Genomic DNA, 22696 nt, shown 5'->3' with positions numbered 1-22696 from the left:
CAGCTGATTTGGTGTGAATTCAAGAAGGTGCTTAAATGTTCCTCAGAGATTTGGTATATATTGACATGTCAACATCACATACAGGTTGCTGCAGATTTAACGACGGCACATCCATAGTTGGAATCTCCAGGTTCAGCACATCTTAGAGGTCTGATGAAAGACCTGGTGACTACAGAGGTCATTTGAGTTTATGAACTCTCTCATCTTCAAAACCCAGACTGAGATGATTTGATATGTGTGGCATTATTATTATCCTACTAGAATTATGCACCATCCAACCCTATTGGTCATAAAGGGATGGACATGATCAACAACAATACTCAATACTCAACAGTGCCTCAATGCTAAAATGTTTGGCGTCCTAAGTGTGTCAAGAAAATATCTTTCACATTCATTCCACCACCCCCTCTCTAAAATGTTATTAGAGGACAGAATGAAACCATGGTTTCATGTTAAATGCACCAAAATCTAACCCTACCATACGAATGTCACACTACTCTTCAGTTTCTTTCCACAAGCTGTTAAAGCCCTCAACTCCAATCACATTAACATTATCTGAAATATTCTCCACAATATTAGCTCCCAAAATCTCCACAACACCACACAAAAACCTCAAAACATATTGCCATTCCCAGTGTGCCGCATACTGGTGAGGGGGCTTGACAAACCACCTGTAGAAAACACTCTCTATCATCTCTTTGACATTTTAACTGACACTTTCAACAGTTTGCACATTTACCCCAGACACTTTCTTACAATCACTGCATATTTCTTGAAAAGCATTGTGCATTTCTGAGTGTGCTTCACAGGTGAGAGGGTTTGACAAACCACCTGTAGAATCACTTATGCAACGGACACTTTACTTAAAGGACCATGAACCATGACCTGTCTGTCAGATGAAGAACTGGAGTCAGAGATTCAAAAAAATAAAGGTTACTTAAGATAGTTTGCAGTTTCATCAGCAGAAGCCATCAGATGAATATACACGCAAGAGACAATCTGTTAATAAAACCCAAGGTTGTTTCTTCGTACTTTCAGCTATCTTATCAAACTTGTTCAAAAGAGGTATAAACAGCATTCAGGCTGCTATACAAAAAGTCTATCTAGAATAAAAAGGAAAATCACTTTAAACAGAATGAAAACATAATAATATCAAAATCACTTTAGACTTTAGAATCATCAAGATCTTCAGTTCCACTCGTGGTCTCCATGACCTCTGACCTATTGTAATGCCCTGCTACATAAGTTATTTGTAATTTCATATACACATAAACACAATTTGTAATATTATTATAAAGTTGATCGAGTTTATACAAACACTATTAATGAGGTGGACTTCTGTCCTCCTGTATCCCCTCGTCTGAATGCAGACAGACTGCGGATAGCAGTGCAGCAGGTCTCTTTCCCTGTCTATTTCAACCATTAGCCCTGCCGGCAATCTGTATGATTTTAATGATAGGCAAACACGGCAGCATGGATATAGGCGATGTGTCTGAATGGTAATGAACTCAACTGATAAAACACAAAGTCCACCATTCTCCAATTCTCGTACAGCTCTCTCAACAAAAATACTTGCTACAAACCAACAGCTTTGCTGTATCGGCCCCTGACAGCATCTCAGGAAAAAACATGCAACAAACCCTTGTGAACGCGGTCTCACCCAGTCACTGAGTCTTACAGTTTGGCAGGTCTGCCCTGCCTTCAGAAAGCATCTGCTCTCATGAATATTTACGAAGCAGGGTCTTCTCATAAGAAAACTCCGCTATGAATAATCATGAGAAACCGACACGTCATCACTCCACTTGTCGATTTTGATCCCGTCCCAAAAATTATTTTAAACCGGAAAGATGAAATTAGCTGACAAAAGCTCAAATTATCCAGTTTTCCCCACAATAAAAGCTGACAGTAGCTAACGTTGTCTTAACTGATGCTCAACACACACAAAACTGTTAAAATCTCAAAAATAAATACTCCAGGGTGTCTTGAACCTTTAAACTTCATCTTATAAGGACTCAGTAAGGAAAACAATGTTTACTTGTAAATGTACCACACATTCATGTTGCACTACTTGTTTTTTTAACCTTAAATACCTCTTGCACAATATTTTTCTGTCTTATGTAATAGTACTGTCTTAGGTTATGTGTATAGTTAAGTGTTTATTGCAGGCTATACTGTATGTTGTTAGATTATCGATCTGGTATGTTAGCTATAGGTTTAAAATGGCTCTTAATCATTTTTGTGATTGTTTGTTTATATAGGTCTGTTTCTACAAGACACCATATTGCGTTCCACTGTAGGTCCACATGTAGCAGAATGACAATAAAGCTCGACTTGACTTGACGAAATCAAGGCTAAATAGAGTAACCTTTTAATAATCCTGTGTACATTGCATGCTTCGTTTGGTGTTGTTATTTGACACGACTGTCAACAGTGTGCATCAGATACCAACTCTTCTCAAACTGACAAACATGCTAGATTCAAAGTCACTTATACCTTTCTTCCTCATTTTGATGATCTGTTTGAACTTTAGCAGATCACGCCTTGACCACGTCTAATGCATTGAGTTGCCACCATGTGATAGGCTGATTAGATTATGATAAGATATAGAACAGTTGCTTATGTATGTGTGCATACTAATATAGTACTAATATAGTATACAGCAACAATTGGAGATTCAATTCTGTTCCATTTCTGTTGATCTGTTAGAGTTTAGTTGTTTTTTTTCCCCTTGAAGACAGTACAATAATATCTGTTATTTGCCAGTAGCTTGTGATTCAAGGGTGTTTCTCTTGAAATGTTAACTCTACACTTTAACAAAATGACATTTACTGTCATTTTTAGAAGTGTGAAACAATATATTGAATGACAAATTAGCGATAAATCCTCAAAATAACAGAAAAGGTACTGTCAGCTCATTGGCTGGTTTTCGTGCCCTATTTTACAACCAGACGATTTATAGTTTCAAACTATGGCTGTTCAATCTATTGTTTCAGCATTGATTGCAATGTGCACTTCAGCAATAATCACATCGCAAGATATGCAATGTTGAGGCTGAATTAGTTTGCTGGTCAATAATTGACCAAGAGCTACAGAAATGTATTTATTTTCTGTATATATATAAAATTTATACGATTTATGCAACAATAAAAAATATATAATTTTTTGTATTGTTTCTAGTCCAATTTATCAACAGCATTATTTTAAATATATTAAATCAAATTACATAAAATGTATTATATTTTATTAACAAAATATAATTTTACTTATCCCACTGGTAGATAATTTTGCTATAAAAAACTAGATAAAAAACTCTTATTTTCATGAAGTTTGAAACAATTTTTTGGACTAGAATTAAAACAAATTGTCTCATTGGTATTATTCCATTACAGCTGAATACTATTAGACTCATTAGAAAAGTCTGAAACAATATATTGAATGAGAAATATTATATATAAATTCCCAAAAATAACAGCAAAGGTACTGGCAGCTCATTAGCTGGTTTTTGTGCCCTAATTTACAACCAATATATAGTTTCAAACTAGGGTTGCACATTATATCATTTCAGCATACTCAATACTATTTGACTCATTAGAAAACCATAAAATAGTGCTTTTCAATCTATCTTGTAAAACTGTATTCATATTCACAATATTTAGCGCAGAAAAATAAAATAATGCAATATCACATTTTTCCAATATCGTGCTGCCCTATTTCAAACTACTAAAATGTCAGTAAAAGTCATCAAGTCATCATATATATATATATATATATATATATATATATATATATATATATATATATATATATATATATATATATATATATATATGAGCAATATCACACGAGTAGCAGTGCAATATGGCTGTGTATTGGTACTGGTTGGAGGAGTGCCCCCACCAGTGCCGATTTACAGCCGTATCGCACTGCTACGAGTGTGATATTGCATTTATACAACAGTTTGACGGCATAATTGTGTATATAAAAACAAAATCAATCATGGAGAGTCTTAAAAACCCTTTTGAATGAGGAACTACTCTCTTCCACCTAGGATTCAAATCATAAGCTGACAGTTAAACAGCTGAGCAAGTATCTTTTAAACTTTAGATCTGTAGTGTCAGCTTTCTGGCTGTATGTGGGCGCCTGGGCGGAGTAATACACAAAGGGTAAAGAGGCTGTACGGGTGCTGATGTGTGTGTGTGTGTGTGTGTGTGTGTGTGTGTGTGTGTGTGTGTGTGTGTGTGTGTGTGTGTGTGTGTGTGTGTGTGTGTGTATATATATATATATATATATATATATATATATATATATATATATATATATATATATATATATATATATATATATATATATGCATTATGGATGTGACATATGCAGTAAAAACTCAAAACATAAATTCACATCTAAGAATACGTTATCATTATATTGACATATCTGTTTATATTTTCCAAAAGAACTAACCAGAGTTATGGGATCAGAAAAATATCAATCTGTAAACATTTTTTAAATTTTAAATGAGAAAAACAAACATGCGTTTTAGATGTGACAATAAAAAAACTTGATTAGTTTTCATGGCAAGGTTGACATTTGCATGGAATTGCTCATGTTTACTTTTAGTTTATTTTTATACAGCTTAGGGTTTCAAAGAATAGTTTTTGCTATCTTGGTTTTGCCTCACGAGGGCAGTAGAGAGCTTTGACTGTCAGCAAGGCAGAATATTAGATGCTTTGGGAAATAAAAAGTATAAATATATTTGATTATATGTGTGTGTTTATATCTTTCAAACATAAATCCATAATCAAATGTAACATTATCAATAAAAATAAAACATAAAATAAACATTCAAAAATAAAGAAAAACATTATTAATCATTTTAAATAATACAAACAATTCATGAAATGAAATGAATGATATGATTGTATGATAAATAAAATTTTGATTTTAAACAATTTTAAAACATAAAGACATGATCAAATAAAACAATCAAAGAAATAAAACGATCAAAAATTCTAAGAAAACAATAATAGTATAAACAATTGGATAATTAAAACAATACATGAAGTATATATTTATTTAAAATAAAAATCTAATAAATAGTGAAACGTTTTTAAAACATTTGTGATTTTTCCCCTAAGCTTTAACAAAACATTTTGTGTGACCCTTATTGCCACAGAAAATAAAAACAACAAATCAAATTAAAATACAATTGCAACCGAAATAGACAAAAATAAAACAAAATAAATTAAACTTTATAGATTGCATACATTTACAACCAAAAGACAATATCAATTATAAAAATAATTCAAATAAATAAATACCTAAATCAGTTATCTGACATAATTAAAGTAGTCTTCTACATAAATATGAAACTAAATAATAAAGTTAATGATCACATATAATGTGACAATTTCCTCTCAAGTGATATTCTTTTCCTCGCTAATTAAGTAGCGAAAGACAACATTTTTTACCTTGTTTGTCCATGATATTTTGTGTTCTGCTACTCCACAAAGATTTTTTAACACTAGGTTTTATTTCTAATTAAAAGCATCATTTAGTGTTTTAAATATTTGTGTACAACAAGCCCAGAACATCTGGAAAGTCTGCCTTGTCACTTTTACATGGATCATCAATTTCAGGATATATTTGTGAGAGTCTACACTTTGTGTAATAGGCACGAAGTCCGTTATCCTGGAATATGCAGTTTTTCCATTTCTAAACTAGTAGACGCTTCAGGCATTTCACTCGCGTTATTGCTAACGCTATCAGAATTCGCCTCTCACAGAGATGGACAAGCTTCTGTTCTTGTTTCTTTTCTCTGATTTTTGTAATGGACACAAAACAGCCCAGTAAGTTATTTAAATATTTTTTTTTTTTTTTTACTAGAACATAATAAGAGAACTTTCCAAACACACCACTAGCAGCGGATGCTCTTTGAATTTGCACAGCGCATCATTCACCTGTTGCTAGGACGCCATCTTGGACAAGGTTGCCAAGATGTTGCTGTTTGTACTTGACCAAGGTGAGTTCAATACCAACGGTACGAGTGGAGCCATGCCAATTTAACGAAGTCCGCTTCGTGAAGCTTCACCCGGGCTCGTCTGTGCTGTAGTTCCTCGTGGTTTGCGTACGTAAACGCAACATCGTGAGGAATATTACGTGTTTGTTGCTCGAAATGTGCCTCTGAGCAACATTCCGGGCATCCGGCACGGAATGGCGCCCGGTTAGCTCGTGCACTCCCTGGGGTGAGTCAGCTTATGAACCCTAGGCAGGGATCAATAAGGGCTGTGAGGACCCTCAGGGAAACACGGGAAGCTGGTATACTGGAACCTGCTGCCAGGTTTAGGGTGGGTGGGTGCAGCGTGGCGCACTTTGGCTTCTATTTTAATCTATGGTTTTAAACTATAGTTTATTGTAGTTATATGTGCCCGCGTATCATAATCATTTCTCCATTTTCGTTCTTCCGGTTTGTTGTTTTCAGATGAGTTTGCAAATTAAACAGAATAAAGTTCTCTTTCTCAACACCTGAATTGTGTTTTTATTTGTCTTGGAGCCCACTGTAATAGCTTACAATGTCATAGGAGTACCACTGCATTAAATGCATCTGGTTGACAAGTTAAAGTGGTCCAACAAATAGGTAGTTATTACAAATAAACCTTAATTTCTCTCCAAAGTATTAAAAACATCTTAAAATAAATAAGGATTTTGAACAATGTGGATTTCATGCTAAACATTCAAATTCATTCAACAGCAGAGCTTTATTGAATTAACATTGATTCAAGAGTGGAAAGGTTGAAACTTCAACAGTATATCAGAATCAGGTCTGCACCATCAATTTTTTCTTAATATTAGAAACGGATTCGAGATCACAGTGTTACTGAGAACTGATGATCAACTTAACAGGCAGAATCACTGAAAAAACATAACCTTTTTAGTCCATCTTGGTCTATTTTTCATCACTGAAATGATATGATTTGATTAGGCTGTTTAAAGAATAGCTGGTGAAAAAGCCCTTTATCCGCATTAAATCATAACTCTGACAAATGCACGTGTGAGATAGAAATTATTGCACATGAAATCTTCTGACTTCTATTTTGTTGTATAGTTCCATAAACCCTCATAAGTATGACCATATAATGTTGTGCTTATGCTTTTTACTGAAACATTGCTGTGATCTATTCACACAGTCCATGTTCATGTTTTATTGAATTTTAATAAACTGAGTCCTGCAACATTTTGCACTATTTAAAAATGAATTCATGCTGGTTTGACTAAGTAACGTATATCCACATCTTATATTTGTAATCACAATTACGGGGCGACTCAGTGGCACAGTAGGTAGTGCTGTCGCCTCACAGCAAGAAGGTCGCTGGGTCACTCGGCTCAGTCGGCCTTTCAGTGTGGAGCTTGCATGTTCTCCCTGCGTTCGCATGGGTTTCCTCCGGGTGCTCCGGTTTCCCCCACAGTCCATAGACATACTATTCAGGTAAATTGGGTAGGCTAAATTGTCCTTAGTGTATGAGTGTGTGTGTGTGTGTGTGTGTGTTTGGATGTTTCCCAGAGATGAGTCACAATAACATACTAATGACTGCGTCATGACAATGATCCTAATAAAATATTAATTATTATAAAGCAATTTGACAGTCTGTAATCTATTTTTGTTTATCATATGCATTTTATGTTAATAATAATCTAATGCAATTTAATAATGTTTATGACAGGCTATATTACTGTAATAAAAGACATGTTATGGATAATAAATGAGGTTATGTTTATTTTTTTTATCAAAAACCAAAGCGTGTGGGGATGAATCTGTCTACTGATTTCACAATCACTGGACTGCAGGCTGCATAACTAGACTGCTGAAGCACACACAATCAACATCTAATATTATATACACATATCAATTCAGCATTTTAAAAGATTAATTCATGCAAAAATAAGGAAATATATACTTAAAAAAACTGTTCTGAAGACAAAAGGGGTCCAACTAGGTAGAAGAAAGGTGTACCTAAAAAAGTGGCCAGTGAGTGTATAAACCTTCATATTATGTTTTATATTAACATCTATATCATGGTGTTGAAAAATACACTATTTATGGTAATACTTCTTCATATTTTATGTGAGTGCAAATTACTCCATTATGTGGATGCAGACAGAAACACAAATAACAGCATCGTTAAAAAGTTGCAGTCTTCAATGTTTACAAATTGCTTTTTTATTTAGCAATTTTTTTTTATTATGTTCGACTTGTATTTCATTTTTGAAAAGTGTTCCACTTTATTAGGTACACTTTACTAGATTCAACTAGATTGCATAGATTCAACACTGGAAATATTCCTCTGACATTTAAGTCCATATTGACATAATAGCATCACGCAGTTACTGCAGATTTGCTTCTCAAGATTCAGTTGCTTCAACTTTTATCAATATGTCTATAGGCTCAATCCTTTCACCATTAAACTGACTTAGTAAAGTAAACAATATTTGACAGCAAGTCAGCTTCTCTGCCAACTCTACTTCTGTACATGAGGAGGTATTAATAGAATTTTGTTTTTCTTTCATTTTAGTATACATTTAGTACAAATTTCTTACAGAAACTCCTGTCTTGACGATGTTTAATCATCACTGTTAAAATCATGTAATGCGGAGAATGAGTTGGAACATAGTACTAGTAACATCTCTTCATTGTTTTCATCCATTGTGTGAGAATGACTTATTTGTATGATGTTGTTTGTCTTATTTTCTTGGCATTTACATCAGCAATCCATCTAAAACTACTATTATTTGTGCAGTTTACTCATTCTGCCCAGTGTTTTTCAGTTCTTTAATCGGAAGATGTTCAGTTTAATCCATTCCTCTTAATCAGTTCCTCTGCATTTACACCTGCAGCCCTGAGACTGAGAATGATTATGTGCTGAAGGCTCCACATCCTGTTTTTAAAGACTGATATTTTATTCCATCTCATTTCTTAAGCAGAGGTGCTGATAGCAAACTGTACTCTAAGCTGCCATTACATGTTACTGGTTTGAGTATTGTGCTGTATGCTATTTTCAGTGATTGTTGACTTGCTCTCAAATATACCCATAACATTTGTTAGTTATTTTCTTTATCTGTGCATAATTTCCATCCATACTCCAAGCAATACTAATGGGCCCAAAGTGTGCCGAGAAAATATTCCCCACACCATTATACTACCACCACCACCACCTGCCTGAACCACTGATACAAGGCAGGATGGATCCATACTTTTATGTTGTTGATGGCAAATTCTGAGCCTACCATCCAACGTTGCAGCAGAAATCAAGACTCATCAAACCAGGCAACGTTTTCCTAATCTTCTATTGTCCAATTTTAGCGAGCCTGTGCGAATTGTAGCCTCAGTTTCCTGTTCTTAGCTGACAGGAGTGGCACTCGCTGTGGTCTTCTGCTGCTGTAGCCCATCCGCCTCAGGGTTGGACATGTTGTGTGTTCGGTGATGCTCTTCTGCATACCTCGGTTGTAACGAGTGGCTATTTGAGTTACTGTTGCTTTTTTATACCATGCCACATTCAAAGTCACTTAAATTACTTTTCTTCCCCATTCTGATGCTCGGTTTAAACTGCAGATCATCTTGACCATGTGGGTGCTTCATAATGTAAAAAGAAGAAACAGTCCTTTATATGTGGCAGCTATTCAAAAGTAAATATTGTCAAATATATCATTATCAGGATATGCGGTGACTTATATTGTGATACAAGATTTTAGATTTTTGTATGAGGCTTATATATATAATATTATTGTAATAGGCCTACTTATAATAATGTTTTGTAAAATTACTTGCAATATTATTTCTTTATTTTTTTAGGTACACATTTTTATATAATGCTACCCATAGACAGACAGACAGACAGACAGACAGACAGACAGACAGAGAGATAGATAGATAGATAGATAGATAGATAGATAGATAGATAGATAGATAGATAGATAGATAGATAGATAGATAGATAGATAGTAATAACCTTACTTTTCTGATTTTGACTTAATGCAATAATGTGCACATTTTGTAAAGTTTCTTTGAAATAACTGTTGTGAAAAGCGCTATACAAATACACTTGAAATGTATAGATGTTTTAATTATGCTTTAGATGTTTTAAATGTTAAACACGCATAAGATTGAGCTAAAAAATGTATAAATATCAGGATTTATTATTTTAATCACGTTGCAAATGAAATATTACTTTCTTAATTACCTTTTCTTTTTCTTTTCTTAATTTTACCTTCTCTTAAATACCTAAATATTACGGGGTCTTCTGTCTGTGAGCCTCGCGCGAGAAAACCTCTCCCGCAGGGGCTTATGGGAACTCGAGGCCAGAGCATGAGCGACCGCCCTTTTCCGACGAGCGGAGGAAAAACAGCACATTGATCGCTTCAGGCCTCCAACGCGAATAAACAACCGCACTGTACATCCGAGCGTCACCCGGGGTAAGTCCTCCGGAGCGTTAGCCGCCCGGCGACACTCATCATTTAGCTGAAACGAATATGTCTGATTAAAAGAGCATTTTAATGCGCGATTTGATGACGTAACGACAATGGTCCCGAAAACAAATGGCGAATGCGTTAGCAGCCACAGGCCTTGCGCGCGGATAACATGAAGCTGGCCAGCGCACAGTGCTGCTTTTGCCGTTTTTATATTTCTCTCTGGGTCGTTGAAGTACTTGGCTCTTGCGGCTGTTTAACCTGCTGAATGTAAAGTTGGCCGCCTGGCTCCCCGCAGAAATGCGCGCTAATTCGGCATGCTGCTTAGATATGCCCGCTACTCTGTGGATCTGTTGGCATAGGGGCGATTACAAAGTATGTGCTGAATTTATCTCAATTGTGATCTGTACTATACACGTCTTTGGAAGATTACTGACACTTGGCTTTTGAAATGCTCTGACATCTTGCAGTTTGATTAAATTGAAGCTGTCTGCCAGTTTAGAATAGCTGAGCAATTGCTTTTTGTTATCAATAAACCATATCTTTATGTTAAGTAAATGAGTTTTATGATTTGATATATTTCTTATTCCAGCGTGTTCTTATTGTGCTTGTGTTTTTATAGTACTTGCATGCGCAGGGAAAGGGCTGAACCATGTCTGTTGATGGAGATGTTGACTATGGGCATGAGTTTCCAGCTCATTATAAAGTGATGCTTGACAAACTGAATGAGCAACGTCAGCTGGATCAGTTCACTGACATCACTCTCATTGTGGATGGTAAGGTTTTCAGTCTCTCTGACTTTTAATGCAATGTCCTTTTCTGTGTTTGTGGATCTTAAAGGGGCCTCAAAAAGTCCTAATTCTAAAACCCACATTGTAAAATACTACATTTATCCTCATTTAAAATAGAAATCTATGTTATTCAGTGTTGTATACAATGCAAAACACTGTGTAGATATTTTTACATATATTTACATGCTTTCACTTCAGATGACAAATAATATTCAAGAATTAAGAAAGCTATTAAATCAATTTATGAATATAATAACAAAAAAATCAGTGGGTAATAAATAGGGGTGTAACGATATTAAAACCGAACCGAAATATCGCGATTCACCAACCACGATACATATCAAGAAACTCTCGTGGCGTACCGCGGTACTCTCACGCCCCCTGCTGCCCATTGTTGAGGTTGACGTCACTTGTCTCTAACTAATTAAACCAATTTAAACACATCTTCAATATTATATTTGATTAAATTGTTTTAGTAATGATGAGGATTTGTTCTAAATATTATATTCTAAAGTTAGTATTTTAGTGCATGTTATGTCATGTGACTTGAGTGAGCATCACACTCGTTACTACTGGACGCATGATGGCTGCTTCACATAGTACTGAGATTGCAGATCCCCCAGACACATTTAAGTCATCTGTGTGGAAACATTTTGGTTTTCCAGTTAAGTACAGGAATAGAATTCGTGTCGTAGACAAAGCACCTGCCTGTCTGTCTCGACTGTTTCACGAAACTTACTTGTAAGGAAAAACATTTAAAAAGTGGGGTAATTTCACAATGTGAGGGTGTAAGCAACAGAACTGCCAACAAAAGTGATTTAATGTACAAAAGTAAAACCAGAATAATGCTCAAATATACAAAAAAAGAGAAATATTTACACTAATAAAAATAATATAATAAAGTAACAAATTCAAACAAAAGTATCAAACAAAAATTAGTTAAACTCGAGCAAGGGGGTGATAGTGAAGACAAACAAAAGAAATAAATTTAATAAAACAATTCTAACTCATGAATAACCCCTCTTACCTCGCTAAAACTGATGAAAAGAAAAAAAAGGTCTTCAGCGCCGCATTCTTCCCTATACTGAATAAAATAAACAAAGATGACCTTCACCTCTTATCTGATGTCTTTAACAATACATTTTCTACGTGTTTGCAAAATGGAAATCTTATGACATTTTCCCTATCCACCTTACACTAAGACTGAACTTGAGGAGATACAGCTAGTTATATTGTCGGGAAGGAGCGGAGCTTATAAATAATATACAAATCAATTGAAATAAAAATGTACAAACCTCACAAAATTTCTTAAAGTGGGCAAAAGTAATGCAAAAATAATTTTACCCAAACGAAAGTTAAGCAAAAACAACGAAAATCATAATCATGTCAGAAAAATACACGAAAAACGAGATCAAAGGAAAAAGCGCTCTCTCTCCTGCTCTTCCTGACATGCTTTTTACATTCACGCGCTGCGTCGCCAAATGATGATAGATCGTTCTCCTGACCAATCAGCTGTCAAAAAGGCGGACCTACAGAAATGACAGGCATCAGCTGTCATGAAGGCGGACCTACATAAATGACCGGCATAGAGGGAGCGGGAGAGAGAGAGAGAGAGAGATCGGGAGGCAAACATACAGCCGGCTACAACCCTAACATTAGTTTCAGACACAACTGCAATGTATTTTACTGGTGAATATGTCATGAAAAAACACTTTACAAACACATTATATGTATATTTTTCATTAATTTAAACGGAAACCTATCTATCTAAATGAAACCATATAATCAAAAATGAGCGTCTGTGTCTGCACAGAGATCAAGCCTCTCATCGGAGAATATGGATATTATGGTGTTTTGAAGAAGATCTTTCACTAGTCTACACTGCAGTTATTTATTTAATTTTAGTTTACTTAGTTAAGATGGCTGCACTAAAGAGAATAGTTTTTTTTCTGACTAGTCTATATTGGAGGTATTTATTTAATTCTAGTTGTTTACTCGGGTATCCTGACTGTACTAAAAATGCGATGACAAAGTTAATAAAGAAAAAGGTAAGATGTTCTTGTTGTTAAGTGAATTGTCTCTTAGCATTGCTGTTAACATGACATCAACCCTAACCCCACAGCAAACAGAAACCGAACCGAACCGAACCGTGGCTCCAAAACCGTGAACCGAACCGAACCGTGCCTTTTGTGTATCGTTACACCCCTAGTAATAAAATATATGCTTCGGCTTGAAAAGGTTTGGAAGATATGCATTAGAAGAAATATGTCCTTTAAATTTTGAAGATTTCTCAAAGTCAATTTTATTCTCAAGTAAATGTATGCCGCTTCAAGAATTGTTTAGACTGTTTAAATTGAAAACAAAACAAAAAATGTTTTATGTTTACATTCATAAAGCCTGCAGAACTGTTGCTTTCTGAATTATGCAAATTAATAAAGAGTTAAGCAGATTCAGTGGTGCCTATGTATTTTATTTTTTTAAAACAGGCCATCAGTTTAGAGCCCACAAAGCTGTTCTGGCTGCCTGCAGTCAGTTTTTCCACAAATTCTTTCAGGACTTCACTCAAGAGCCTCTAGTGGAGATTGAAGGTATGTTATGATGTATACAAATGCATGTGGACAAAATGTGGATTTATATTATTTCCTTAAAGTCCTCTTTACCTTTCCTGGATAATGGCAGGTTTGAGCAGTGTTGACACTGTGTTGTCAGGTTTGGTATGACTAAAACAGCCTCTAGTGTGATTGCTCTGTTAAAGTGACATTTGTTTAAAAGTTCTGTTAATATTACTTGTTTCAAACATTTATAAACTTCTTTCTCCTGTTAAAAACAAAATTAGATTCTTTGATAAATGTTTGAAACTTATAACCATTGACGTCCATCGTATTTGTTTTTCCTATTTTGGAAGTAAGCCAATACAGGTTTTCAGCTTTCTTCAAATTTTCTTCTTTTTTGTTTAACAGAAGAAAGAAACTCATAAAGGTTTGAAACCACTTGAGGGGAAGTTAATATTAAGTACATTTTTAATTTGGTGTGAAGTTTGTTTGAATCATTGTAAAAGCTGAACATTGGTGCATGCCAAACATGTGGACCAAGACACCTCAAAAGAAGGGTCTGTTTTTTTAAATGTACTCTTGGTACAAATGTCAGCTAAGAATCATCATGATAAGGTGTGATTTAAAAAATATGCACACCATCCAACCTTGCCACAATGTTGCCAGTTATTTGAGTATATTAAAATGTAAGATTTTTAAATTTTTTTATCAATTGTTTTACCTATTGATTCCTTTGAGGAAAATACAAAAATATATATACAGGATTTGTGCATTTTGCATAGGATTTAGTTGATTGGTTTGGCTTTATAAAATTGTTATAGTTATTACACTTAGGCAAACAAATTCCAAGTGGATATGCACAAGTTAATATATCTGTACTGGGTTCAATGCTAAGGATTTTTTCCGTGGTTCAAATTTTTACTTGCCCTGCCAATTGTTTTTAGCCACATATTTTAAATAATGTGCCAAAAGCCAAACTTAATTGTATACACACACTTTTTGTCAGCATAACTTTTCTATAAATAAATACATTAGTTGTAAAGTTTTGTAAAAATCTATTTATTCAATTAATTAATCTATTAAAATAATGTTGGGTAAAATTATGCATTATAGGCTTAAATTGTAGAGAGCATTAACAGAAAACCAAGACTGCTGTCAGATCAAGAAGCAGATCAATGGTCAGTTTTCTTTCAAGGTGTCAGTGCAGAAATGAACAAAACAATAGGCCAAATACAAAATATTATAGGAATAAAATATGGAAACATCATCAGATGGTAATATTTTATATTTCAATATCAATCAACTCACTCAGTAAATAATAATATTTAAATAATATTTCAACATGCTTTCATTTTCGCATTCGACATGAAAAGCACATTAGCCAGTAGGAATGACATCCTGCCCTACTCATAATTCTCTCTTCATATAGCTGTATATTTGGCTATTACACAACAATAATACACTGTGATATAGCCTCGTTCATTAGTTTGCTGGATAGTTTTGATTTGTCAGTACAATCGATTCGCCCTAGAGTTTGTTTCAACTGGTCAGAGCGCTTATTGTTAAGTCCTGCTGTATGTAGATATATTCATATTAATAGCAAAATCTCTTGAATGGCTTATGTTTAGCAGTGGTCAGTCTGAATCCAGTGTCTAATAGCCCTTAGGTTTGGTCATTTTAAGCTGAGTAGAAGAGGAATAATTACATTGTATAGAGGGTAACTCTAGTGAAATTTCTGTTATTAATTACTTCATATCGTTACTTACTTTTGAGACCTTAGTTCACCTTTAGAACACAAAAATTAAGATATTTTAGAGTAAAATATCCAGGAGCTCTCTCATCCTCACGATAGTCCTGAGATGTTCAAAGTCCAGAAAAGGGACCAAAAACATTGTGTATTTTCAGTGGTTCACCTGTAATGATCAAAAGCTCCAAAAACACTTTTGTGTGCCCAAAATGTGAAAACTACTTTGTTCATCAATGTCTTTTGCATCAGATCAGGGTGTGTGTTTACTATGGGCAACACGATGCTTACATGTTCTACTGCTGACTCTAATTTCAATATGTCATACTGCCCATAGTAAATGCGCACCCTGATGACCTAACTATAGAAATTGGTGGTTTTCAGTCTTTACAAGTATTATTTACGATTTTTTAGTACACACATGTTTTTGTTTTTGGAGCTTGATTTGATTACAGTTTAGTATAACCACTAAAGTCACATGTAATGTCTTGACTGCTTTTGGTTCCTTTTTTGGACTTGGAATGTCTCAGGATCATTGCTTTCTATGGATAACGAGAGAGATTTTAAATAGCTAATGTTTGTTTTTAGGTTAAATAAACTTTAATTCACATTTCTACTTGCTGAAATCAAGTTTGTAAACAAGCATCTGCATGTAATGTACAAATATAGATTTATTAGCATAAACGCATCTTAATTAAAGCTTTAAAATGTAAATATATCACAATAACTAATTTTATCAACTGAAACAAAAAACATTCTAAAGTGTCGCTGTTTATTTGATTTGATGAAATGCCTAAAATGAACATTTAACTGACTGTACGTTGTCTCAGTTCAACTGGATACAATCTTTGTCTTATTACCTCAAACAGGTGTTAGCAACTCTGCCTTTCGCCATCTAATGGAGTTCACTTATACAGCTACATTAGCTGTGAATGGTGAGGAGGAAGTCAGTGATGTCTGGCGAGCTGCAGAATACCTTCAAATGCAGGAGGCAATCAAAGCCTTAAACAACAGGTTACTCGCATACTGCACTGACTATATTATTCAGACATTTTCTTCTCTCTGATTTGATCTCAGAATGTAAACGATTACTTTTCATCCTCCAATCTAGAAGGAATGGTTCTACCTCCCCCCAGCCCGGAAAGAGCAAGGCTAAGAAGAGGAAGATATCAGAGACCTCCAATGTAATTACTGAATCTCTTCCTTCAGCGGACACAGAAGCTGTTGAAATTGAGGTGGAAGTTGGCGAGGAGCACATCGAGGTTGAGGAAAGCGGTCTGGTGGAGGTGGTGGACGTGGCCCGGGGCACCACTGTACCCTCTTCAGATGACTCTGCTTTGGCTTTGCTGGCTGACATCACTAGCAAGTACCAGCAGGGAGAGCAGACACTTCACGTCATAAAAAAGGTTGATGAGACTGTAGTTGTGCAGGAGGAGGCAGTGGTGGCCTCCAAGACACTGGAGAACATTGAAGTGGTGGAGGTTCAGATCTCTCAGCTCGACAACCTTTTCCGGTGCGATAAGTGTGACCGCTGCTTCAAACTCTACTATCACCTCAAACAGCACATGAAGACTCATATCGCCTCCCCAGAAAGAGGCTTTGTTTGCAGACACTGTGGCAAAGCGTACGCCCGGGAAGGAGCCCTTAAACAGCACTTGAATAATTATCATTTTGATGCAGAGGAACAGTCCCGACGGCAGAAAAAGAAAGTGCATGTTTGCGAGTACTGTGAAAAGCAGTTTGATCATTTTGGACATTTCAAAGAGCATTTAAGGAAGCACACAGGTGTGTGGGTGAGATGTTTTGAGGAAAATTTCCATATTCAAGATTCATTTTTAAATAACTTCTCCAAATAAATTTGTTTTTGTAGGTGAGAAACCCTTTGAGTGTCCCGAGTGCCATGAACGTTTTGCAAGAAACAGTACGCTGAAGTGCCACATGTCAGCATGTCAAAATGGCTCTGGAGCCAAAAAAGGACGAAAGAAGCTCTATGAATGCCAGGTTAGTTTTTGTTCTCTAATATTCATTAAATATGGCAAATGCTTGCAATTTATTATCTTATTTGAATGGAAAATATTACACTATAACACAGTTAAAATATTTTTTTCGTTATTTAAACAACAAGACTCAAGACTGCTGTTTTTTCTCAATTCAATGCTATGTGTTGCATTTTTTGTTTTGTTTGTTAAAATGCATTTTATGGAAGATTGTGGTACTTGAGTCTATTAAGAAATTAAGTAATTAAGAATTAAGAAGAGTAATTAAGAAAAACTTATTAAATTAAAAAAAAAAGTTTAAGGCCAAAATTTCAACCAGTATTATATGGTAATAATTACTAAATGGCAATACAAAACATACTCCTTTATTTTTTAGTTTTGTAAAACAATGAGGATTTAAGAAAAAAAAAAAACATTTGACAATACAGCTATACAATTACAATAATAGTTTATTTTATTTGTTTATTTAAAGTTACATTTTTTTTTGCAAACAATGGGGTATATGCACATGGACTTTTAATTTTTCAATCAGCCAGTCCAAGTGCTTCTAGTAAACTATGGAACTTCCAGTCTTTTTGTTACATTTAAAAAAAAATAAAAAATCGGCTATCTTCACTGCCTGATAGATATATGATATAAAAATGGTCTCAGACTGGACAAGAAGCACGACATTAAACTTTCCCTACTGTGTCTTTTAAAATATGCAAATATTTTTCCCCAGTATTTTCAATGGAGTTTTTGCGCTAGCCTGCTGCTACTGATGGCACTAGTGCTTGCTCGTTTTTTGCTTAATCAAGTAATTGGATGTTAAGTTGATTTAACTGACTGTATTATAATTACATTACAACATCAGTGCTGTAAAAGGAAACTTGTAGACTATTTTGAGGGATGTAAACAAAAACAATAGTCCCAACATATTTCCTGTTTTACATTTTTAGTTTCTGAGAATACAAAGCGAGTCACATATTGAAAATTAATGTTATGACTGCTGTATTAACATTAAGTTATGATTAAACAGCTTCTTGTTACTGTTATGAAATAGTTTGATAACAAACAGTAAATGTTCATGGAAACACCAAGAGCAGTGTCTTAAGAATTATACATGATGCAGATTTACCTCTTAATAACAAATTAAATGCAAATTACAGTCTTGAGAAAACAGCAGCTTTTAAAAAAGTCCTTATGTAATTAAGATGACCTCAGAGTCATCTTCACTCTTCTTTATCTTTTTACTCACGGAAATCTGGCCTTGATGAAGTAAACAGAACAAATGAATGTAGATTACAATAGCCGCGTTTCCACTGTCGGGCCAGTGCGAGCCATGGCTTTTATCGGGCAGGGACGGGTCAATCGCCCGGGAGGTTGAGCAGTGAGGCCGAAATCATGTCACGTTTCCACTGTCGGGCTAGTAGCTCGCAGCGCATCACGCAAACCCCGCCTCCAGAGCGTCCCCTAAATCAAACTTCACACAACCCGCCCACTTCAGAGGGAATCAGGCAGATAAAGCGCACCATTGCATCATCACGAAATCATTAAAATGAAGACAATCGAAAAAAACAAATGACATGTTACTGTACAGCAGGACATGATTTGTCTATACGCATGGGCCTGTGTGTTTTTATTCATTATATTCATTTACTCACCAACCCATTGTTGGCATCGAAAATCAAAGGGTCTTGCCAGCACAGGGAGCGCACCATACATAATATAACACCACAGAAATTCTCCGTTCATAACTCGTCAGAAAATGTATAGACGCTGTCAAACATTTTGTTTTGCTCAGCAGCTTTTCTCTAATAAAGCTCTTCATGTAAATTTTATTTTTAAATTTTACCACGTTATTTATAATTATGAACACTTGTTTGAGGACACAGAACAAATTTTGTATTTGCAGTTTTCCTTGTAAAGCGGCGGTGCACAGGACAGAAAAAAAGGTAGCCTAGTTTCTGCTTTCACTCACCCAAAAAATGCTCTGTTTGCACGATTTGATTAATATCATCATATCCCAATACTTTATAAATAATATTTAAACCTTCTCCAGTGTTTGTTGTTGTTTTTTTTTAGAAAATATCTAATCTTTTTTCAGAGAGGCCTTTGTAAAATGAAAGTTTAATATGGCTTTAAAACGGTTTGATTTATGTATTGTATATTGTATTGTATATTGTAAATGTTTGGCACATATACTCGTGTGTGTGTGTGTGTGTGTGTGTGTGTGTGTGTGTGTGTGTGTGTGTGTGTGTGTGTGTGTGTGTGTGTGTGTGTGTGTGTGTGTGTGTCTGTGTGTCTGTGTGTCTGTCTGTCTGTCTGTCTGTCTGTCTGTCTGTCTGTCTGTCTGTCTGTGTGCGCCCCCTACCTGGCCCTCTTTGGCCCAAGGTTTTCGGTGGGCCAAAAAAGGCTGGCTGCTGGCCCCGAGAAAGACCCGATTAGGCCCCGTAAGTGACGCTGGAATCGTGACTGGCCTTGGCTCGCTCTATTTAGGCGCGTTATGGAAAATGCGGCTAATGTCAAACGAAGGCGAAGCCTCAGATCCACAGCTGTTACATCATTACCACATGCCAGGGGTAGTTCAAATGGTAGTTTTCCATTCAAAAGAATTAAAAGGTTGCTTTTGTGTGTTCTTTTAAACTCCTTAAACAACCTCCAAATGAATATCGTTTTGGTCAAAATAACAACACACCCGTTCGTTATTTGATATCTTACTTGCATGTGGCATGGTTGTTGGTGGCAGATTGGCTTGTCTGAGTATTTCAGAAACTGCTGATCTACAGGGATTTTCCCTCACAACCATCTCTAGGGTTTACTGAGAATGGTTTGAAAAAGGGAAAATATCCAGTGAGTGGCAGTTTTGTGGGCACAAATGCCCTGTTGAGGCCAGAGGTCAGAGAATGGCCAGACTGTTTCAAGCTGATAGAAAGGCAACAGTAACTCAAATAATCGCTTATTACCGCTGAGGTGTGCAGAAGAGCATCTCTGAGTGCACAACACGCTGAACCTTGAGGTGGATGGCCTACAGCAGCGAAATACCATGCTGGGTGCCAGTCCTGTCATATAAGAACAAGAAACTTGGGCTACATTTTGTACGGGGTCACCAAAATTGGACAATAGATGATTGAAAAAACGTTGCCTGGTCTGGTGAGTCTTAATTTCTGCAGCAACTGCTTGATGCTGTCATGCCAATATGGACCAAAATCCCTGAGAAATATTCTAGTATCTTGTTTAATCTATGCCAAGAAGTAATAAAGCAGTTCTGAAGGCAAAGGCCGTCTAATCCGGTACTAGTAAGGTGTACCTAATAAACTGACCAGTGAGTGTATTTGGACTTCTCAATAAATCGTGAGGTGCCAGTAATCTTTGCTGAACTTAAATTATGAACGGTTGTTTTCCCTTTGCATGTTTTCAGCTTTATTTTGTTCAATAATCCATCTTTTTACTCCTCAGGTTTGTAGCAGTGTTTTTAATAGTTGGGAGCAGTTCAAGGATCATTTGGTGACCCACACGGGTGAGAAACCCAACCACTGCACCCTCTGCGACCTGTGGTTCACATCACCCAGAGACCTCCACACTCACCTGCAGGAGCACCACAGCTTACAGGAGAAGGTAATCGTGGCAGAGGACATCTTGATTTCAGACCCTGCTAATGTCTTGTCTATGGAGGAGGGCGAGGAGCGGGTGATTCTGGAGGATGGTATACGGGTGGAGCACGTCACTGTGGAACCGGTGGACGTTGTAGCTGTTGAGGAGACTCTCGTGGTGGAGGAAGAGACGCAGATACAGCCCTCTCAACCCGAGGGTGGAGTAGCAGAGACAGTGGTTTTACAGGTAGACAGTGAAAAATTGAAAGAACAGGTGATGGGGATTCAAGTCGAACGGGAGACTGTTGCAGAACCAGCAGAAGCCAAACAAGAGCCTGCTAGCTGTGAAAAGACCGAGAATGTATGAAAGGCTGTACTTGGACGCTATAAGAATGAATTGAGGAGGCTTTTTCTCCTTTTCCACCCTTTTAAAATGATACAATAAAGCTCATTGTGGAGTTGTCCAACATAGATGGATCACCTGCTCTATTTCTTTCTTTCAGCTTGGCTTTTTCCGAAAGCAGTGTCAGTGTCTCTATAAGTACGATCACAAGTTCAGTCATGCTCTTAATGTATGTTGTGGATAAGAATAGATGGAGGTTTGTTTCAGGAATAGTGCACGTTGACAAGACTGTGGTGGAAAGAATGTCTTTTTTTATTTTTTATCTTTGGATGTATGTTTATAGTGTGTGTAAGAAGCTTATTTTCATAAAAGAATTAAAGGGCAACATGTTCCCCCAAATTATCCAGAGCCAACATGTATACTCTTCTGGCTTGTGTTTTTAAGCATTCTCCTCGTTCAGAGAAATATAAATGTCAGCAAGTGAATTCTTATTATGCTGAGAATGACTGCAGTAACAGCATTTAATTTAAGCTTCAGTTCAATTCATGTATATTTCTATAGCCCCTTTACAATGTAGATTGTGTTAAAGCAGCTGAACATAGAAGTTCAAGTAAACTGAAACTGTCAGTCCAGTTTTCAGAGTTGAAGTACAGTTTAGTTCAGTTCAGTGTGGTTTAAATTTCACTGCTGGAAGTCCAAACCCCGAAGAGGAAATACATTGATGCGCAGCTCTACAAGTCCCAAATCAAGCAAGCCAGTGGCAACAGTGGCAAGGAACAAACTTTACCAACTGACGAAAATGAAGGAAAAAAACCTTGAGTGAAACCAGGCTCACAATAATTTCTCCTCTGACCAAACATCTTGTCCGGAGCTGCAGTCAATCTCTTGAAACTTGAATGTACTACGGTATGTTTTATCGTTAGGTTAAACTTTGGGATTGGTCTTTTTGACCTTGATCTTAAGCGAAGCTGTAGATCAGGAGGAAAGGATCAGTAAGGGCAGCATGATGATGCAAACAAAATTATATTCACTCAATTTTAATGTTATTAAGAATGTATAGCAACTATTAGAAAAAATGTAAACAAAGTATTATATTTTACCGCTATTATAACAAATGAATTGTAATTAATGAATTGGCACAATTTATTTCTTTTACATATTTCAACATTTCTTCCTGTTCATGATTTGGGTATTTTTGTTGCTTTTAGTGACTTTTTTTTGCTTATTTATTTATCAGAAAAA

General features: G+C 35.9%; 1 protein-coding gene across 4 annotated transcripts; it reads left to right on the top strand.

Moving 5' to 3' along the window:
- The first annotated feature begins 10360 nt into the window (after positions 1-10360).
- znf131 (zinc finger protein 131) lies at positions 10361-21867 on the top strand. Of its 4 annotated transcripts, none has more exons than XM_021478215.3 (7): positions 10361-10461; positions 11078-11231; positions 13733-13834; positions 16412-16556; positions 16657-17327; positions 17413-17543; positions 20978-21867. In XM_021478215.3, exons 2-7 carry the CDS (start codon positions 11108-11110, stop codon positions 21476-21478), a joined length of 1674 nt encoding a protein of 557 aa, XP_021333890.2. In that variant the 5' UTR covers positions 10361-10461; positions 11078-11107; the 3' UTR covers positions 21479-21867.
- The last annotated feature ends 829 nt before the right edge of the window (positions 21868-22696 follow it).

This window comes from Danio rerio, chromosome 8 (assembly GCF_049306965.1).
Source record: "Danio rerio strain Tuebingen ecotype United States chromosome 8, GRCz12tu, whole genome shotgun sequence".
Classification (NCBI taxonomy): domain Eukaryota; kingdom Metazoa; phylum Chordata; class Actinopteri; order Cypriniformes; family Danionidae; genus Danio; species Danio rerio.
Note: the sequence above shows the minus strand (reverse complement) of the source record. Positions and strands in the feature narration are given on the sequence as shown.

Bases quoted from the DNA above. Each gene is read 5' to 3' on its own strand.
- znf131 (XM_021478213.3), top strand. From the start codon at position 11,108: ATGTCTGTTGATGGAGATGTTGACTATGGGCATGAGTTTCCAGCTCAT. The intron at 11,232-13,732 runs GTAAGGTTTTCA...TTTTTAAAACAG, and splicing joins CATCACTCTCATTGTGGATG to GCCATCAGTTTAGAGCCCAC. The intron at 17,544-20,977 runs GTTAGTTTTTGT...TTTACTCCTCAG, and splicing joins AGAAGCTCTATGAATGCCAG to GTTTGTAGCAGTGTTTTTAA.